The 20,436-nt window shown below is 36.6% G+C and overlaps 1 protein-coding gene across 1 annotated transcript in view; it reads right to left on the bottom strand.

Moving 5' to 3' along the window:
- Window positions 1-20,436, bottom strand: part of ERCC6 (ERCC excision repair 6, chromatin remodeling factor) — a 112,987-nt gene that overhangs the window by 24,037 nt on the left and 68,514 nt on the right. Inside the window, exons 8-12 of the mRNA XM_036736842.1 lie at window positions 18,379-18,514; window positions 6,126-6,296; window positions 4,941-5,117; window positions 2,401-2,517; window positions 200-295 (exon numbers count right to left, since the gene is read on the bottom strand). Coding sequence (XP_036592737.1) covers window positions 200-295; window positions 2,401-2,517; window positions 4,941-5,117; window positions 6,126-6,296; window positions 18,379-18,514 — 697 coding nt within the window. The remainder of the gene's footprint in view (window positions 1-199; window positions 296-2,400; window positions 2,518-4,940; window positions 5,118-6,125; window positions 6,297-18,378; window positions 18,515-20,436) is intronic.

Here is a 20,436-nt window from a genome sequence, read left to right on the forward strand (position 1 = left end):
GAATATCTGTTAATCTCCGAGTCCTGAATTTTGTGTTGCTGTTGAGAGAAGAATGACTTAATAATAGCAAGACTAGAGCAAATATGAATAAATTCTTTTTACATGCGGGGCACAATTTGGGCTCCCATCGGATACTATAAATCAGTGCTTTTTCTCATGGGCCATTCACAACTTCAGTGTTGTGATTTCTTCATCTAACCTGCATTTCTCCATTAAGAATCCTGTAGACTTCTTTGGAATCTATGAAGTTCTGATATACTTTACGTTGCTCATCTGTCAAACGGCAAAACAAGACCTAAAAAAAACCCATAAATACAAATAAGAACCTTCAAATTACAAAAAGGAAAACATAAATTAAAAATCTGAGTGAGGTAAGTAAAAATGCTTACATTTTAAAAAAAAGACAACTTTAAAAGAAATATCACTAACAATTTCCAAAATGTAAGCATGTTTCTAAATGTCTTTAAATTTTAATAACTTAAAGATTTTAATCTCATTAATTTCATAAAATTACATTCAATTAGATAAAAGAAATAGACAATTTTTTAAAAATCAGGCTGCCACAACTGTACACTTAGACAAGGAAAAAACACAAATAATGCAACTGCTGTATCATGTTTAAACAGTTGACAAACAAAGCTGATGGCAGACAACTTTAACAATCTATTGGAATGTCTCTTAAAATTGCAAATCCCTTATTCCAAAAGACTTTGAGAAAGAGCATAATCAATATTTTAATGCAAATGTAATCTAAATGATTTTTGACATCTTAGACCTTCTTCCAAGTCTCAATTCAAGCTTTACTGTTTTCCCTGACTATCCCAATCCATACCAATCTCACCTTTCTTGAGACATGTATAGGATGTTTCTCCACCACAGAGCAGAACAATTATACACTCTTCAATTATTTTACAATTATGCCAAGTGTATTACTTGCCCAATTAGATTCTAAGATCTTTGAGGGCAAGAGTCATTTCTTTTTTCTCCTTTTCCTTTTAACTTTAATTTCTCTCTTTTATCCTTCCTCCTTTTTCTTCTGAACATCTGAGTGCCCTTGTCCCTCCTTACTGTATCTCCCATCTTGTTTCCTCCTCAACTCTTCTCAACTATTATTTTATTTGCAGTTTTTCTTGACATTCTCTACCCCCTTTTTTGCTCTTTCACAGTATTCTGTTCTTGCTAGTTTCATAAGCATATTTAAGTGCATTTGTAACTATACAAATACTACTACAGGATTCGGTCTCTATGAGAAAAGTGCCACAGTTTCAAGAGCCCAGCTGTGACCTTGTCTTCACCGTTACACTCTTTTTATCCTGCAGAGTAGTTTGGGGGAAGAAGCTTTAGAACAGTGAAACTGGTCTTCTGTTGGACCTAAAGCTCCCTCTTTCATGGGATTTTTGTAGGAGGCAGAAAGTCAACAGAAGCTTTTGGGGCAGAGGTATAAGAGAGGCCAACAAGTGCTACTAGGTGGTTGTGGCTGCCAGATTACTCTTCTGGCTACAGAGAAAAGGAAGAAGTCAGACAAATCTAGAGGCAATGAGCTATCCACAGCAAAAGTTTATGTAACTAGTTTTAAAATATACAAAATATAATACTCTTTTCTGTAACCTAAAACTTCAAAAAAGAAAGTCTCTGATACATATCACTATTTTTCTCTTAAAAATTCTCCCTGTCATCCCTTCATGCTTTATAACCCTGTCCATGACTCTAAAGAAAGGTGTTCTCTTCTCTAAGCTTATTTGATCTTAAAATATCTTCTCTATTAGATCCTTCTATTAAAATATCTTCTCTATTAGATCCTCCTTGGCTTTTCATCTGGATTTGTTGTTCTTAGAGAAGCGTCTCTTGGACAACCCAGCTTTCTTGCTCAGTTAGGGGTTTTTTAATTCTAAACCTCCTTTCAAGGTAAAAGAATCTGATCCCTTTCCTTTACCATTTTCTCTACTCGGCCTCTGAGTGTATTCTGAAAAAGCCACAAGCCACTGAAGAATATGCCTTCACTTCCTGTCAGCCTTCCCCCAGGTACCACAAGGTCTTGCTCCTTTACCTTCACCCTCTTGCTTTTATTTTTTTCTTGAAGTCACTTCGATCCCTTTCATCCCTGGTTTGCTTACTTTGGTAAAGACAGTTTACTGAATTAGAATCAATTGCTAATTTCCCCCAGCAACAGCTTTCAATAGTACATAGTTTTTTTAAAAAAGCAGAGTTTATTTTCGATTTTGTACAGATAAAGATGCATCTGGAAAACAGTGAACTCCACCAGATATATTTGAGATATGTGAATGAGCTATTTAAAGTGGTCACAGGCTAAACTATGTAGTAATGTGTACTCAAATTAGAGTTGAATGAAACATGCTATTTGACTTGGGAATGTTTTTCCCAAGGTTCAGTTTTACACACCTGTTCATTTTTATCTGGCAATGAAAGGCTCATTTTTACATCTGACTTCATTCTACGCAGTAGATATGGGTTTATGGTATCTCGTAAAACACATGCACATTTATAAGCAGTTTTAACCTTTAATAAAGAAAAAAGGGGAAAATCATTACTGTATAATATAGTAAGCATTGTCACTACCTCTCAAAATTTGTTTTCAATAGAAATGATTAAGTCAACAATACCAGAAAAGTTCTATAATCACAAAATGGCATAATGGTCCCCAACAAGCTTTCTCAAATTTAAGATAGTGTGCAAATTAATATATGTGAAGGAATTTATTTAATTAACGAAAAATGCATGGACATAATGGTATCATTTGTACACTATTGTATTTTTGCATTTTGCAAAAAGACTCCAAAATCAAAGTTTTATATGATTATTAGTAAAGTACCAGAGGGAAAAAACACCTTTTAAATGAATCTCTGCACATAATTTTATAATTGACCAAAAGCTAAAAGAGAACTGTTAATCTACAAGATTGAAGATCAAAAGCGAATTCTAGTAGCAGGCTACAGCCAGGGGAGCTACCAGACAATAAGCAAAGATGACTGCCCACCTGAGACTATGAAAGTAAGTTCAAGAAAATCCCTGTGATCAGAGAAACAAAAGGCTATTCTGGCCTTAAAGGGAGCATATGGCTCTGTAATGGATCACAGCTACATGAGATGGGTATTAAATATAGATAATGGCTTAAAAAACACATAACCCAGAAAAAAAAACCACCCACTCTTAATTCACTTAAAGGCAAGGAATTCAATAAATTATTGATATATTTTTGAAAATCTAAATTGGCTTTCTAGTTTAGTTAATTACCAGTCAATAAAGCAGGAAGAACCTCAACTAGAGTTCAAGTGTCTGAAACCTGGCTTTACAATTCAAGATAATAACGAACTTCAAAGTAAACTTGGAAAAGTCACATAAAAGAAAATACATACAAGTAATTCCAAGAACAGTTCATACAAGTCCTTTGCTACCTGTTCTATTTTTTTAACTGGGGAGAAAAGCGCTAATGCCAAAGTTTCCAAACTAATGGGGAATCTGTATTTTCATGTCTCTTCATTCAATATATCATTTATTCATTGATGAGGATTTTAAGCTAAAAAATAAGTCTCAATTTGTCTTAGCTACTGAAATTAATAATACGTCACTGTCATGCTAAGGAAGACGTCTGTAAATTCTTCTCTTTAGTTTCTCCAGAGATATAGAGTATGAATCATAAATAAGTATAATTTCATTTATATTTCCTGTGTGATGTAATGTTAAGAACACTAGACTGAAAAATAGCTGTTACTCAGTTCTAGTCCACTCCACATGACCTTGGACAAATCATTAAGCCTCTTCAACTCTAAATGCATTCATTTGTCAAATGAGGGCCTGAATAAGATGCTTTGTAGGGGCCTCTCTAGATCTAAAATTCTACAATTCTGTGTCTTCTTTAAATAGTTTCTGATGATGCATAAGGAGGTCATAAAACAAGTTCTCAAAGATGAACTACTTATTTTAAAAACTAGGCCTCAAAATACCTGAATTTTTTTTTTAATATTCAAATAGTTTTGCTAGCTCTCTACAGAGAAATCTTCATTCCACTTTTTCTTTTTTTGGCATACAATCTTCCCCCCACTTCTGTTCCCCTCCGATATTTGATGAAAGCATTAAAGATAATTCAGTTTCTATTAAGGAGAAGTAGGTATTCTCCAAGAGATGAACAGTAAAGAGAAGCAACACTGAGTCAGGAAGCCCTGAGTTCAAGTCCCATCTCTGATACATTCTGGCCACACGACCTTGAACAAAGCCATTTACTATCTTAATGCCCTTAGTAGAGAAGGTACCAACCCGCATTTGTAGAGGGAATCTCCTCTTCAAGAGTTCCCTAATACCAATGAAATATAGTTCTAGTCCCTATCTGTTTGTTCCCCATACTGAAAGGCAACACTGAGTAGTGAGACAGTGCTAGTGGATAGGGCAGCCCTAGAGTCAAAAAGGCCTGGGGTCAAGTACTGCCTTTGACACATACTGATTCTGGGTTCAGCTGCCCAGGCAACTCTCTAAGACTCTTAATTTAGAGCTGAGTTGTAGATCTCAATGATAGGAGTATAGGGGACTGAGACTTTCCTATATTTGCCAAAGTAACAAATCCACTGCCCCCCCCTCCCCATTTCACCATATCCCTCAACTGTTTCCAAATAATTATTTTAGGAGTTTTTCTTTTTCTTAATATTTAAATGAAGTTTTAAATACTCATTTTGAATTTAAAAACCTATTATGCTAAAACATTTCCACTATTTTATCTAATGCCAATTCAAAGGCTTAAATTTTTATCTTATCACCCCTCTGATGACTTAAAGTGGCAAAACCTAATTTTCAATATTAAAATCTTAGACTGTAAATTAAGTACCAAAATAAAGCAAATTAGAATATATACTTCTTGTCAACAAGAGAAACTATCTTCTTTAAATTAGTTGTTATAAACTCTACAAATATTTGTTACCTGAATAACTTACCTGTACAGGGGAAGCATTTGAATACCCTCCCATGGTAATTGGAACAGAAAATTGTTCCATGAATACTGGCAATGTTCCCAGTTTTCCCGGGAAGACAAAGTCAAAGAGAGACCATAGTTCTTTGAGGTTATTTTGCATAGGAGATCCAGACAAGATAATCCGATGAGGAGTACGGAACTGGTTTTTTTTTTTTAAAGACAAAAATAGTTGCATTAAAGAAAATATAACTTCATTTTCCTCAAGTTATGTTTTAATACATACCCATATCATTTCCCAAAGAATATTCCCACATATTAAATCTGTACCACTGAATATCAACTTCGGTCTTTCTCAATATGAAAATTCTGCTACTGTAATTAAATATGTCCAAGTTAACACAAAGGTCAGAAAATAAAAAGGATAAGGCTCTCATTTTTAGCTAAATTTGGCTGTAATCTGAGCTAAATGAAATTGAAAGTGAGATTTGTTCATTCCACAAGTGAAGAGCAAAAATAGTGCTGATCTGACAATAAAAAAGGTTAAACATATCCAGCATTTCCTAATCATTATACATAGACACATGGAAAAATCTTTAGTGAGTTATAAGTAGGTTCCAACTTATCACCAATGATGACTTACAAAAGAAGTGATATATAGAGATATACAGATATAGATATATCAAGGTAACTGTAGCAAATGTGAAAAATAAGAGATAGCCTAAGAATTTCACTGGCTGCACAAAATATTAAAACCAGAGAAAAGCCTCCAGAGCTTGGGTACGTACACCATGGATTTACGGCTAGAAATCACAAAGGATAAGAAGGTCCGGGCACACTGCGATCTACACCAGTGGAGAAAGTACCTATTCCACATGTATAATTTATAGAACCAATGAAGTGTTTGAAGTATAATACAAAAGCACAGGAAGAATTCTGCTATCTGGCAGAACATCAGCCAAAGTTGATGAGCTGTTTGAATGAACTATAATGCATTCCCGGGTTCAAATCCAGCTGTGTGAACGTGGCCAAGTCACTTCACCCTCTTTGCCTAAGTTTCCTCATATGTAAAACAAGCTGGAGAAGGAAATAGCAAACCACTCTAGCATCTTTACGAAAAAACCCAAATGGGGTCACAAAGAGTTGGACACAACTGAAACAATGAAAAACAAATGTGAAATACCGTTTATATCATTTTAAAGGGCTATACCTGTTTGCAAGCAAGTGTAACTGCAGCATTTGGGTTTCGGATTTTGTGTCCCTCATCCAAGATCACATAATGCCAGTCATGATTGTTAATATTATCTTGCATCAATCGAATATAGGAATATGAAGTGATCAAAATTCCATGACATCTTGCAATTTCTCGGATGAGTTTCACCTAAAATAGCAATATAATGTTCCTATAAATTTATTAGCGGAGCCATATTAAATAAGAATGATCCTGCACTGATCTTTCATCCTAAAGGATCCCAAAACCATGAATGTACATATAGTATACTAATTATGTGTTTATTAGAACTGAAATTTTACTCAGTACTTACTTTATTACATAGAACCAACATTGCCTCATAGCCCAACAATTAAAATGACATTAATACAACCATAAAAACCTCAAGATAAGACTAGAAAACTTATCACATGTGACAAAGCAGTTTTCATCCCTTTGAACTGGTTCTTTGCTTTTAACCTCACTGGACTTAAGGACACAATGTCAGGTGAAAGGTAATTAATAAATAAATAAATGCAGAGATAATAAATAAAAGATAACAGCAAGTTTCCAGAAAGAATTCAAAAAGCCCTGAAGAAGGTAAACTGTATCAAGTCACCTCAATTCAAGAAACATTTATTAAGTGTTTATTATGTGCAAGATATTTGGATAAAAAAAAAAGACGTAATTCTTGCCTCAAAATAATCAGGATCTTTCTTTTCCTATGGTGAACTATGGCATTTTAATGTTTCTGTATGATACTTAACCTCTCAGGGCTATTCAAGTCAATGTTACACAGAGTGGATCACTAATTTGGACTAAATAGGATGCGCCAACTTTAATTTATCACAATTTTAATACTTTACGATACATATGGTAAAGTGAATTGGACTAACTAGTGTCAACTTCTAATTGATAAATTTTGAATTAGTGGAGTCAGATTTAAGTTTTAGTATTAGACATCAGAGAACAACATATCTTCCTAGTCTACTAAAATTGGGGAAATCACCACCATTGTAACCTAAAAGTAGGAGGAGGGAAGGGAAAGAGACGATCAGATGGGCTCAGACAAGCACTATAACTTGCCCTGTCTTTTCTATTTCACGGTCCTCCCTCAGCCCCGCTCCCCACCTCCCACCTGACTTTGGAGAGTAAAAGGTGGAAGGTACAAGTTACTTGAGCATTACTAGAGCTCCCACAATAACACTTACACTTCCTTATACTTCCTCAACAAGCATAGCATACATTTAGAGTTGTGATCCCTACATTCTGGTCAGACAAGTGATCTTTTGGATATGTTCCTCCTACTAAATACATACTTACAGTTCAAAGTCAGGTTCATCTGTCTGTGGCAAAGAATGATGTGTATTAACACAGAAGATACTCAAATCAATCAACAAGCATTTATTAAATGCCTGCTATGTGCCAGGAATATAAAGACAAAAATTAAATAGCCCCTGTACTCAAGTAACTTACATTTATCAGGGAAGACAACATGTACACACAGAAGTATACACAAAAGAGATGAAGGTAACTGGGGGGAAGGGAGATGACAAGTTCTGGGAGGGGGAACTCACAATTGGGAAAGGCCTCTTGCAGGTCAGAAGCTGGCCAGGGAAATTAAAAGGTGAAGGAGAAAAGCGAGAGCCAGTGCAAAGGAAGAGACTGAGGAGAAGTATAAGGTAAAGGAATGGGAAGTAGTCCAGTAAAGTTCCAATGCAGAGTTCTTGGAGGACAGGAAAATGTAAGAACGTTAAAGAGGGGACAGGAAGGAGTCAAGTCATGAAGAGCTTTGAGGAAAACAAAATTTATTAATATCTTATTTTCATAACACTTAAATTTCTTCCTCTGAACTCTTCTTCCCCTTCCCAAATATGATCCTATGTAACATTTTTCTTAAGGAAAAAAATTAAGAGGAAGATGAGGGGAAAAAAAATCAGGAAACTAATCAAAACATTGAAAAAATCTGAAAATATCTGCCATGTTGCATTTCCATGGCCTTCCTCTTTTTGAAAAGGAATAGGTGTCTTCTAAGATCTCTTCTTTGAGATCATGCTTTTTCTTTGTAATTTTCTAAAATTCAAGTGGTTTTTTTTGTTGTTTCCTTTACTATTCTTTTTTTTATTTTGAATTCAAAATTCTCTCCCTCCCTCAAACCCCTCCCCCACCCATTGAGAAGGAAAACAATGATACCTTTATAATATATGTTTAGTCGTGCAAAACTTACTTCCCTATTAGTCATGTTGTACCACCACTACCTCTCCCCAATTAAAATGCAAGGAAAATGAAGTGAAATAAATATGCTTTAATATGCACTCAGAGTTCAACAGTTTCCTCTTTAGAGGTAGGCAGCACTGGAATTGTCTTGAACCACTGCATTTGATCAAAGTAGCTAAGTCTCTCACAGTTCATCATATTCACAATATTGCTGTTATCGTTTACAATGATTTCCTGGTTCTGCTCACTTTACTTTACATCAATTCATAGTCTTCTCAGGTTTTTCTGAATTCATCCCCTTCATCATTTTTTGCAACACAGTAGTATTCCATCACAATCATACCACAACTTGTTTAGCCATTCCTCAACTGATAAACATCTCAATTTTTAACTCTTTGCCACCACAAAAAGAGTTGCTATAAGTATTTTTTAATATACAGGCAGATCCTTTCCCTCCTTTTCCTTTGATCTCTTTGAGACATAGACCTAGAAGTGGTATTATTAGGCCAAAGGGAATATATAGTTTGAAAGCCCTTTGAACCTAGCTCCAAGTTGTTTTCCAGAATGGCTGGACCAGTTCACAACTCCACCAATGGTGCATTAGTGTCCCTGTTTTCCCACATTTCCTCCAACGTGTCATTTTCCTTTTCTGTCATGCTAGCCATTCTAATAGATGTGAGGTAGTACCCAAGAGTTGTTTTAATTTGCATTTCTCTGATTATTAATGATTTAGAACATTTTTTTCATATAACTATTAATAGCTTTGATTTCTTCTTCAGAAAACTACCTGTTCATATCCTCTGACCGCTTGTTAATTACAGAAAAGCTCTTATTTCTATAAATTTGGCTCACATCCCTATTTATTTGAGAAGCAAAGCCCTTATCAGAGGAACCTGTTTTTCTCTAATTTTGGCTGCAATGGTCTTGTTTGTGCAAAAAAATTTTAATTTCATGTAATCAAAATTATCCATTTTACTTTCCATGATCCTCTGTATCTATTGTTGGTTATAAAATTTTCCCCTACCCATAGATCTAACAGATAATTTATTCCATGCTTCCCTAATATGTTTAAAATATCACCCTTTATGTCTAAATTATGTACCCATTTTGACTATATCATGGTACAAAGCATGAGATGTTGGTATGGTTGAGATATGCCAGGTTTCTGCCAGACTGCTTTCCAGTTTTCTCAGCAGCCTTTGTTGAATAATGAATTCCTGCCCCAAAAGCCTGGATCTTTGGGTTTATCAAACACTAGATTACTATGGTCTAACATTTACTTTCAATTATTTTGTGGTTGTTTGTTCCAATTAAATTGCTATGGTTATCTTGTATATTTGTTTCTTTGGCTCTACTTACTTTGCTCTTCATCAGTCCATGTTAAGTCTTTCTATGTTTCTATGATAAGCCTTTAAATGCCAAATAGATATTAGATCCTTGAGGTAACATGGAACCCCTGCAGTTTACTAAGTACAGAAGCGATACAGCATGTGAGACCTGTGCTTTTAGAAAATCACCGCAGCATAAAAATCACTGAGTGACAGTGGGATGACAGATATGTGAGCGGAAAGAAAGGGAATGGATGCAAGAGATACTGTGGAGACAGAATTAAATCTTGCCTTTTCTACCTTCACAACCTCTCCTTTAGACTTCCTCTTCTCTCTACAACTACAGCCTCTACCCTAGTTCAGGCCTCTATTACCTCTCAATCAGACTATCTCATCGCCTTCTGTTTGGTCTCCCTCCTTCAAGTCTCTCCCTCCATTCCTTTACCAGTCACCAGTTTTTCAGACTTATACTTTAGATATCTAGCCGTATTAGTGACAGTTCACAATAACAATTGTTACTTTCAGTTTACAGATGAGGAAAGTGATGCAATTAAGTTCTAAGACTGATTTAAAATCATAAAATAAAACCATGGGAGAACAGCTTGACCTTCTGATACTAAGTGGATGAAATATGTGATTTAACTTCCCACCTTCCTTTTCTTAAATTCCCACACTGTCATTCCCAGTTATCACCATTTCCCCTTCACTACAGAACCCACAACAGAGGCTAGAAAAGTCCTGCTTTCAGTGTATCCAGCAAGCTCTTAAATTACTAGAAGGCAAAGCAATGCTCCAGGTTGCTCACCAGCTCTAGCTTCTCAACCCAGACTTTCATGTTCTTCTGGTTCCCATCCCTACCAAGGTACTTGGTGAGTGACAATGGTTTTTATAAATCATTATGACAGGTGTAGACAGCTGGGTAGATGAAAAGAAGGGAAATGGAGGACTTCCGTACACTTCCAAACTGACAAAATAGGAATGTATGTATACACAGAGCCACAAAAAGATGAATATCTTTTAAGCTATTTTCATACTTCAAATAACGGCAAAGATTAAATCAGAATTCAGGCATACACATATAAGTTACACCAGGAAATGCTATTGCCTCTCAAAAGGTTCACAACCATTTTCTTATCCATCTCTAGATGACGACTTTAAAATAAATTCCTCAGTGTTGGCTTTTGAGTAATACATATTTCCCCATTAAAATCACAAGGCAATCCAACAAATCAGAAAAACTAAAATGACATTTCCTTGCCCTCCCTCTCTTGCCTCTCCTAAAAAGCTACATAAACACTGCTTTCAGTTAAAACACAATCACTAAGGGCATTAACCACATTTTGGAGTGGAAACACATCAAGCTTCACCTGATTCAGTACCAGCACTCTCCAACAGTATGGAACTAGAGTCTCAACAATGGTATATTGCCATAGACATCTCTATCCAAACACTTAAGACAAATCATCTCGGGCGATTTCAAATTAAAAGCTTGTAAAATATGTAACCTCTCCTAGTTTTTGCAATTAATAGGGTACGTCTGCAATTAGCCTGACTTACTGAATGCAGTGCCGTTGTCATTAAAAGATGTCTTGTGAAAGCACTGCTGTTATTATGGAGGCTCAGGAGACCAATCCCTCCTAGAGGGCAAACAGTGGACTGGTAGAAAACAACAGCCATAAATCACATTGTCAGGTAGCAGAGAGAACAGGAGTGAAACATCGGCACATGAAGGCCATTCACTGTAAACACGGCACAGCAGCTTCCCAGTCAGGATTTACTGAACCCATAATTAATTAAAATTTCCTTCAAGCTAAATCTTTAATAAACAAGGATTTGTGCTGACAATGAAGAAAAAAGTCTCCAGTAATATAATTTTAACAATATAACTCTCAAAAATATAAGCACACTATTTCCCACTTACCCTATCAGGTGTACGTATATTTATTCTTATTTAAGGTAACATAAGACAAGCAACACTACACCATCATCTGTCGGCGTGGAACGCGTTTGTTTTGCTTTGTTTTAATGCTTAGGCTATTTCAGGGAATGAGACTCTTTTGGATGTGGATTTGCTCACTTTTAGCCTGCTTTCTTTATAAGGCTCTAAAAAGCCATGCCATTATATTCTAGTATCTCAACCTGAACATAATGGTAACAAATGCACTGTTAACAGCTTAAGACAGTAACAGTTGACTATATACCATTGTTTATATTTAAGATCAAATAGTTACAGATATAGATTTCAATGACATTTGTTATTCACGAATGTTTGACGTTTTAGTCCACACAAAGCACTAAAAAATCTTATTTTGACCATTTCTCTTAACAAAAATTGCTTTCTTCAACAATATTTTCGCTATCTCACAATTAACCATTAAAACCGAGTCATCTTTAAATTAAAACTATGACATCCTTTGTTCCTACTTGTCTAATGGTTTCAATATTGGTCAAAAGCTTTAAAATTATCTAAACAGTTTTACAAAATTACAAGGGTAACCTTAACAGGGAAAAATAGGAAGTTATAATGGATTTTCAAATAAGACATTGTATTGTTACCAATCTTTTAATGTGTATTGAAATTTTGCTAAGATGGTAGGCTCCTTAAGGGAAGAAACTTCACTTCATACTTCCTTATACCCAACATATCAAGTCTTAGGCATAGCAGGTACTCAATAAATATTTGTGGATCAATTAAGGCTTCTGTATTGGGAAAGGAATTAAATAAGATTTAATTTGAAAGGGAAAAATAATCTCATTTCCCCACTAAATGCAAAAATACCTCATATTTATAGATTAAGGAGACTCAAGGAAAGAGTTTCAGAAAGTTACCTTAAGTTTTGTTTTACTGAGGTAAAAAGGGTATCTGTTTTCTAACATGACTTCAGTTACATACACAATTCAATTGTTCTGTTAGTAGAGGGAAACATTAATGAAGATAATATAAAACAGAAATACAATAGTAAAACAATTTGGGAATTAATGGATAATTTGGGGAATAGTACGGGGGGGTGGATTTACATATTTCTTATTTCTCTGTTACTTGCCCACTACATAGTATCTCTTTTAAACTCTTATGCTGAACAAGACAGCAACGATTTAGGTTAAGAAAAGAAATATAATCTGCTTAGTAACAAAGAACAAATAATTTTCCATAAAAGAAATCTTTATAGAGAACTTTCCTTTAGTTTCTTTCTTTCTCAGTCCTATATGCCACAAATGGCTAAATATATTGTCAAGCTGGAACAAATGAGAAAATAAATAGAAAGCTCAAGTGAGTAGTGTGACCAGGTGAAGGCAGTCACTCGGTGATGGGTTTGGTCAGCAGCCCACAGCAGTTAGAAATAAATGAAGTACAATAATAGTTTATAAAGGAAAAATATATGCACACAAATCAATTTTACATGTAAAGTACATGCAAATTTATAAAAACACATACGTATATGTAGAGACATATCTATATAAACAAAGCAGAAGAGGTTTACATGCAAGTAAAAGAAATGGACAGAATAACATTATGTCCATGCCTCTAACTGTTGAAAACAATTAGAAACTTCCTGCATTTCTAAATGGGTTACAGGTTACTTATTATGAGCAAAAGGACATGATTTCAATACTACTGGTATTAAAAGAGGCCATGTATGAGTGTATTTATGAAACACTGCTTTCACATGTGCAAATACTAGATAGATCTGCTCCAGTTCTTTGAATAAATAGGCCTCATTTATGTGCAAATAATCAGCAGTTCAATTCAAAAGGCTAAGTCAATGTTTTGGAAGAGTCAACGGCAAAGAGATATTGCAAAAGAAAAATGAGTAAATCCAACTGAAAAATGAAAGTTTTTTAAATGGCTATGTTTAGGATTGTTAGAAAGATATACATGACAAATCCTTACAGTATCCATTCAGCATATTCTCTCTCTCCTCCCTGGTTTTTTGTGAAACTGTTCTATAGTGATTCTCCTTCTCTAATCAACCCCTGATGGTCACTTTTGCAAGACCACCATACAAGTCCTTCCCCCATTCATGGGTGTACCTTAGATTTGGGTCCTGAGCCCATCTCCTCTTCTCTCTCTATACTCTCTCTCTTAAGAATATCATCAGCTCCCATGAATTCGACTATTATCTCTATGTAGATGACTCCAAAATCTACACATCCAGCCTTCATACCACCTGGCTCTAATCTCCCATCTCCAAATGCCTGCCAGTCAGCTCTGGATGGATGTGCCACAGGCATTTCAAACCCAATATATCCAAAATAGAATCTGTCTTGATCTTACCATCCCCTGTGAAAGTTCCATTTCCATCCTCATGAACTCTGAAATTGCCTTATCTGAACAAAATCTATTGCCATTACACATCTCCCTCTACTTTGCAACTCCTAACTCCATTTTCTGTCCTTGCCACAACCTCCACACGCCCTCCACCTTTTCATTCTTTCCCTGGTCACTGCCCTGAAATGGCCACACCAGTGGTGTCAAATTCAAGAAGAGAGGCCACTAAACCACTCATAAGGATCCCTGTGAGCACATAATGACCTAAAAAAACATATTAACATTATGTCTTACTGTATTTGTTGTTGTTGTTGTTGCTAAATATTTCACATTTACATTTTAATTTGGTTTGGATCGTACTCAAGAGTGTTGCTGTCTGTGGACCAAGTGTTTGACACCTCTGGACTACACTCTCCTCCCTTCCCTATCTTGACCCCTTAGTGAACTGAACAATTCAATTCTACACTGTCATCCCTTGCCCCCTTATCCTGCCACCCATGATCTGCCAAGCCTCAGTCTTGGATTACTCTAACCAGCTGCTGCCTTCACTCATATTATACATGCTGCTGAAAAAGACTGGAGAAAATCACCATAAAACAGTGCTGACAGGGTCTACTACAAGTTCATGTTACAAACTCTTAACTGGGTATTATTCAAACCTTTCTACCCCTCCTCAAGCCCTCCCATGACACCACCTCCTCACACTTTCTCAGCTGCAAACCTTGTCTCATAGTTCATGAAAACAGTGGAGGCCATTTGCTGAGAGCCTCCTTTTATCCTCTCTTCCTCTTCCATCACTCTCTCCTCCTCAATCCATCTCACAGGAAGAGGTGACCCTTCTTTTTGTCAAGGTAAGCCCTGCCTACATGCACAAATGATGCCATTTCATTCCATCTTCTCCAGCAGACTGCCCCCTCTATTACTCCTACTCTATCACTAATCTTTAATCTCTCCCTGTCCACTGGTTGCTTCTCTACTTCTTATAAACATGACTGTATCTCCCCCATCCCTAAAAAACCCTCCCCTGATCTGTCTATCCTAACTAGTGTCCCATATCTCTCCTCCCTTCTGTGGCTAAACTCCCTGAAAAGATCATTTATAATTGATGCCTATATTTCCTTTCCTCTAACTCTCATCTTAACTCTCAGCAGTTTGGCTTCCAAGCTCATCATTCAGCTGAAACTGCTCTCTCCAAAATTACCAATGATCTGCCAAAATTACCAACTACCAAATTCAATGGACTTTTCCCAATCCTCATCCTTCTTGACTAATCTGTGGCCTTTGATACTGCTAATGACCCTCTTCTCTTTGATACTTCTCTTCTCTCCAGGTTTTTGTGACACTGTTCCCTCCTGGCTCTCCTCTTACCCTATTTGATTGCTCCTTCTCAGTCTCCTATGCCAAGTTTTCAGACTACAACTCCTAAAACAGAATATAGCCAAGGCTATGCCCTGGGCCCCATTTCTCTTCTTCCTCCATGCTATTTTGTTTGGTGACCTCATTAGCTCTCATGAATTTAATTATGCAGATGATTCTCAGAACTATTTGTCTAGCCCTAATCTCTCTCCCATCCTCCAATCTCCTATATTCTACTGCCTATCAGACATTTCACACTGAACGTCCCATAGACATTTTAAACTCAACATGTTCAAAATGAAATTTATCTTTTCCCCCAACTCTCCCTCTTCCTCATCTCCCCATTATTGTTGAGGGATTCCACCATCTACCCAAGATGCCTATCCTTGCAACCTCGGTGTCATTTCTGACTTCTCACTGTGTGTGTGCGACACACACACACACACACACACACACACACACACAACCACCATATCCAAAGCAGATGCCAAGTCTAGTTTTTAGAAGAAAGAAAAGGGAAGGCAGGATTAGGGCAGCAGTGGGAAACTTGCAGCCTCCAGGCCACATGTGGCCTCTAGGTCCTCAAGTACAGCCTTTTGACTGAATCCAAATTTCACAGAACAGATCCCCTTAATAAATTCCTTTAATAAAATGATTTGTTCTGTGAAGTCTGGATTCAGTCAAAGGGCTGCACTTGAGGACCTAGAGGGCCATACGTTGTCTGAAGGCCACAGGTTCCCCACCCCTGGATTAGGAAAAGAAGCTGAGAAGTCCCATAGACACAAAAATTGTCCAGGACACTTTCAAATGAATTTAAAAAAGAACTTTTTTTTTTTTACAAATCTCATTTCTTTTTGAAACTAAAGTTCTATTTATAAACTAAATGTTAATAAGGCGGGTATGAGTAGAGTTGGCAAAACCTGGTGAAAATACTTGATTTCATTGGTATGTTTCTCAACATGGTAAAATATTATTTCACTGGACACCTCCCAATGAATTTACAATTTCAAATGGGTGTATTTGTGGCGAAAATATCTACGAGCATATAGTCTAGAAATATTACTTGAAACTGTTTAATTATAAACCTATTTATTAAATTAATCTATAATCTAATAGTTTTTATAACACAGCTATTAATAAAACTATAAATGGGTATAGTCTCACCAGAGGATTAGACAGTGCAGGTTTCAAAGGATAAAAAAGCAATTGAAAAACAAGAATATAAAGGAGTCAATGCTCTATCAGCACAATTCTCAATGTATTATATTGATTTTCTTCAATAACTGAACAGAGGTGTTTATTACAGACATTTCAATCAACAAATACATATTTTATCCAACTGCTATTTTTGGAGCCCAGATTTTGTTTACACTTCTTCAGTAGAAGTGAATTTAATAATTCAATAAGTATTTTTAATGCACCTATTGTGTGCAAAGTGCTGGGTATACAAAGGTAAAAATGAAATCATTTCTAAACTTAAGGAATTCATATCCTACTAAGAGGATAATACATCTACATAGATAAGTAAATACAAAGAAATCTCAGTGGGGTATGAGGAAGCACTTACAATGGGAGGTTCCAGTAGGAGATGACAACTGAGCTAACCCCTGAAGGAAGACCGGAATTAGAAAAGGTGAAGGTCAGGCATGAAGGACGACCTGTCCAAAGACACAGAGAAGATGGAATGCTATGTACAGAGATCAGCAAGTAGGCTGAGGGGGAGTTATGTGAAGTAATTACGGAATCTGGTAAGATAATGCAAGATGGCAAAGGACTTCAAATGCCAACCAAAAGAGTTTGTCTTTCATGCTATAGGTAATAAGGAACTACTGAAGAGTCACATCAGAAAGTTACATGGTCATCCTGTGCTTTAAGGAAGATCATTTTGGCTGTGCTGAGGAAGATGCACAGGAGAAGGGAGACACTGGGACCAGGAAGACCAAATAGGAGACTTACAATTGTTCAAACAAAAGATGATGAGGGATTGAACTACAATGCTGGTCATGTGGATGAGGATGGGGATGGGTGAGAGAGATATTGTAGAAGGAGAACTGATAAGACATTAGAATCAATTAGATAGAGGATGGGGGTGGGAGGTATGGCAGAGAGGGAAGAAACAACAAAAGTTAAAGCTGAGTGACTGAAAAGACTGGGGTGCCCTCTCCTGATTAATAAGGAAGGTAGAAGGAGAGAAAGTTTAAAGAAAAAGATAGTAAGTTTTGTTTTTAACATGTTGAGCTCAAGTTTTCTCTATAATACTTAGGTGGAAATAACCACTGGGTAGTTGAGATGGAATTGAAACTAATAAGAGACATGAGTGTTGCATTGATTTGGGATTAATCTTCCCAGAACGATACTTCAACCCAAGGGAGATAATGAGACAACCAAGAGAAAAAGACTAGAGAGGGAAGGAAAAAAAAAAGATTTTCCAGAACAAAGCCTTGAGGGTAAAACCATACTTAGGGCTGAAAGACTGATGATAGTACAGCAAAGCAGACAGAAGAACACTCAGACAGGGAGAGCCAAAAGAGTGCAACATAATGAAAATCCATGGAAGAATGAATCATAAAGCATTTAAGTTACTACTATATACCAGATACACCAAGTACTAAGCTCTAGGGATGCAAATAAAAAAAAGCAAGGCAGTCCCTGTCATCAAAGAGGATAACTTCCATTGGGATTTGTCATAATCCATTAGATTTTGAGCTCCTGGAGAGCAGGGATTGTCTTTTGTCTTTCTTTGTATGCCCATGACTCAGCAAAGTAGGCACTTAATAAGTGCTGAATGAATGAATGAATGACTCTAAACCAAGCCAGTCACTCTATTACTCAGTTTGTTCACCTACACAATAGACATATTAAAAATATCCCAAAAAAGTATTGGAGACAATAACGGATAATTTTAAAGTAACCTGAAAATATCAATTTCTCTAAGCATCATAATATAAAAACAAACTACAATAATAAAAATATAAAATGTACATTTGTTTCAGAAGCATACAAATGAAAGAAAAGTCAGATAAGTAAAATCAAATGATTTAAAATGGGAAAACAAGAAACCTTATATTAATATCAACATTACCTTTTTGTTTGCATATGATCCAGTTTCATGTAAAATTGCAACTCTGAATGGAGGCCACCAAGTGTGAAATTCTCTCACCCACTGATGCATTACTGTTGTTGGACACACAATTACAGTTGGACCCAATCCCTCAAATCTAAAATAAAAATATTTAATTAGAAAACACTGCTGTGAAATAAATATAGTAGAGGTTAGGTGTTTGATTAAAAACAGACCTAACAGGGTAAGTAAAAAAAAATACTGACTATGGAAACTGATTGTCATTTTCTTTAACAACAACAAAAAAAAATCTATTGGGTTAAAACATGATGAAAGGGAAATACCTACAGTTCCCATTGCTGAGCAGTTAATGGATGCAGGTGTCAATATAAACCAAAATTGAATAAAACTTTTCTTGAAAAGTTTCTATGGTACAGAAGTCTCTTATTTAGACACAAAAAGGTAGTATAATGAATAAAAAGAAAACCAAACAAAAATACTTGACAAAAACCTTTTTTTTCTTATTTCAATATATAGATACATGTGGCTTTGCACAGAACAACTGTTATTCAGTCATTTTCTCAGTCGTTTCTGACTTTTCATAACCCCATTTGGGGTTTTCTTGGCAAGAATACTGGAGATGTTTGACATTTCCTTCTCCGGCACATTTTACAGATGAGGAAACTGAGGCAAATAGGGTTAAGTGACTTGCCCAGGGTCACGGTGCTAGGATGTGTCCTGAGGACAGATTTGAACTCAGAAAAATAAGTCTTCCTGACTGCAAGCCATAACTCTATCCACTGCTCCACCTAGCTGCATAAATGACAGCTCGCATTTATAAAACACTTTAAGTCTCACGCAGTGTTTTTATACACATGATTTCATTTGGTCTTTGCATCAACCCTGCAAGGTACTAGTATGAGTACCCCCAATAATATCCCTGGGTGAGAAAATGAAGCTTCAAAGTGCAAAGTGGTCACAGATGGTGGGACTGAATGGATTCAAACCAAGATCTCTCCTGACCCTAAATCCAGTATGTCTTTCTATACGACACTGCCTCTGATAGGCTCTAAATAACTGAATATTCCAGATGACTGAAATTTACCGCCTTCAACAATAATTCAGGAAATACTAAATACTTATCACCTGCAGCGTACCTTGTTAGACACTCGGGATTCACAGAAGAGAATGAGAGAGACCAATAAGTAAACTAGTAAAAAGCCAGCAAAGAAGCGTCGAAGGTAGGGATTAGCAGCACAGCGGTCACGTGAGTGGAAAGAAGGGGATGGACGTGAGAGTTTTCCGGAGGCAGAACTGACAAGAGACAGCAATTTCCTGGTGCGTGGGATGAGGAAGAGGCAAAGGGCAAGGATGACAGCAAGGCTGCGATACTAGGTGATTACTACTCTCCTTGTGCTCTTGACAGAAACAAGAAAGTTTAGGGGGAAATACAATGAATTTTGAACATGTTGACTTTAAGATGCCAATCAGACAGGCAAGTGCAGATGTACAGTGGGCACTGCAGGACTCAAGTAAAGGAGACATTAAGGCTGGAAACTGAGATTTGAGAGTGATCTGCCTAGAGACAATAAACCTATGAGGTCTGGTGAGATCAGCAACACGGACCGCAAAGAAAAGAGGGACCAGGTCAGCATTTTGGGGAAGCACTCTCAATCTGTGGAAGGCAGAGAAATGATAAACCAGCATAAGAGACGGAGAAGAACACTGAAAGAAGGAAAGAGAACCAAGACAGGGTAGGGTAGCATCACAGAAGCCAAGGGAAAAAGTGTCCAGGACACTTGGTTGACAGTGGTAAAATCTATTGAGAGCTCGAGTAGAATGAGAGCTTAAAAAAAAGAAAGCCGTGAGATTTAGCTATGACTTTGCAAGAAGTCATGAAATTACTGGCAGACAAGGCAACACCAGCAGGACCAGACACCCAATCTATGACTCTGTACTTTGGATGTGAGCAGACACAGGACAGACTGAGGGGACAGCCAGGCCAAGCCAAGCTTTCAAAACTGGGGGTGGGAGAAAGCTGTGGACAAAGAGAAGCTGAGAGAAGGGGAGAGAACAAAA

This window comes from Trichosurus vulpecula, chromosome 8 (genome assembly GCF_011100635.1).
Source record: "Trichosurus vulpecula isolate mTriVul1 chromosome 8, mTriVul1.pri, whole genome shotgun sequence".
Lineage (NCBI taxonomy): Eukaryota > Metazoa > Chordata > Mammalia > Diprotodontia > Phalangeridae > Trichosurus > Trichosurus vulpecula.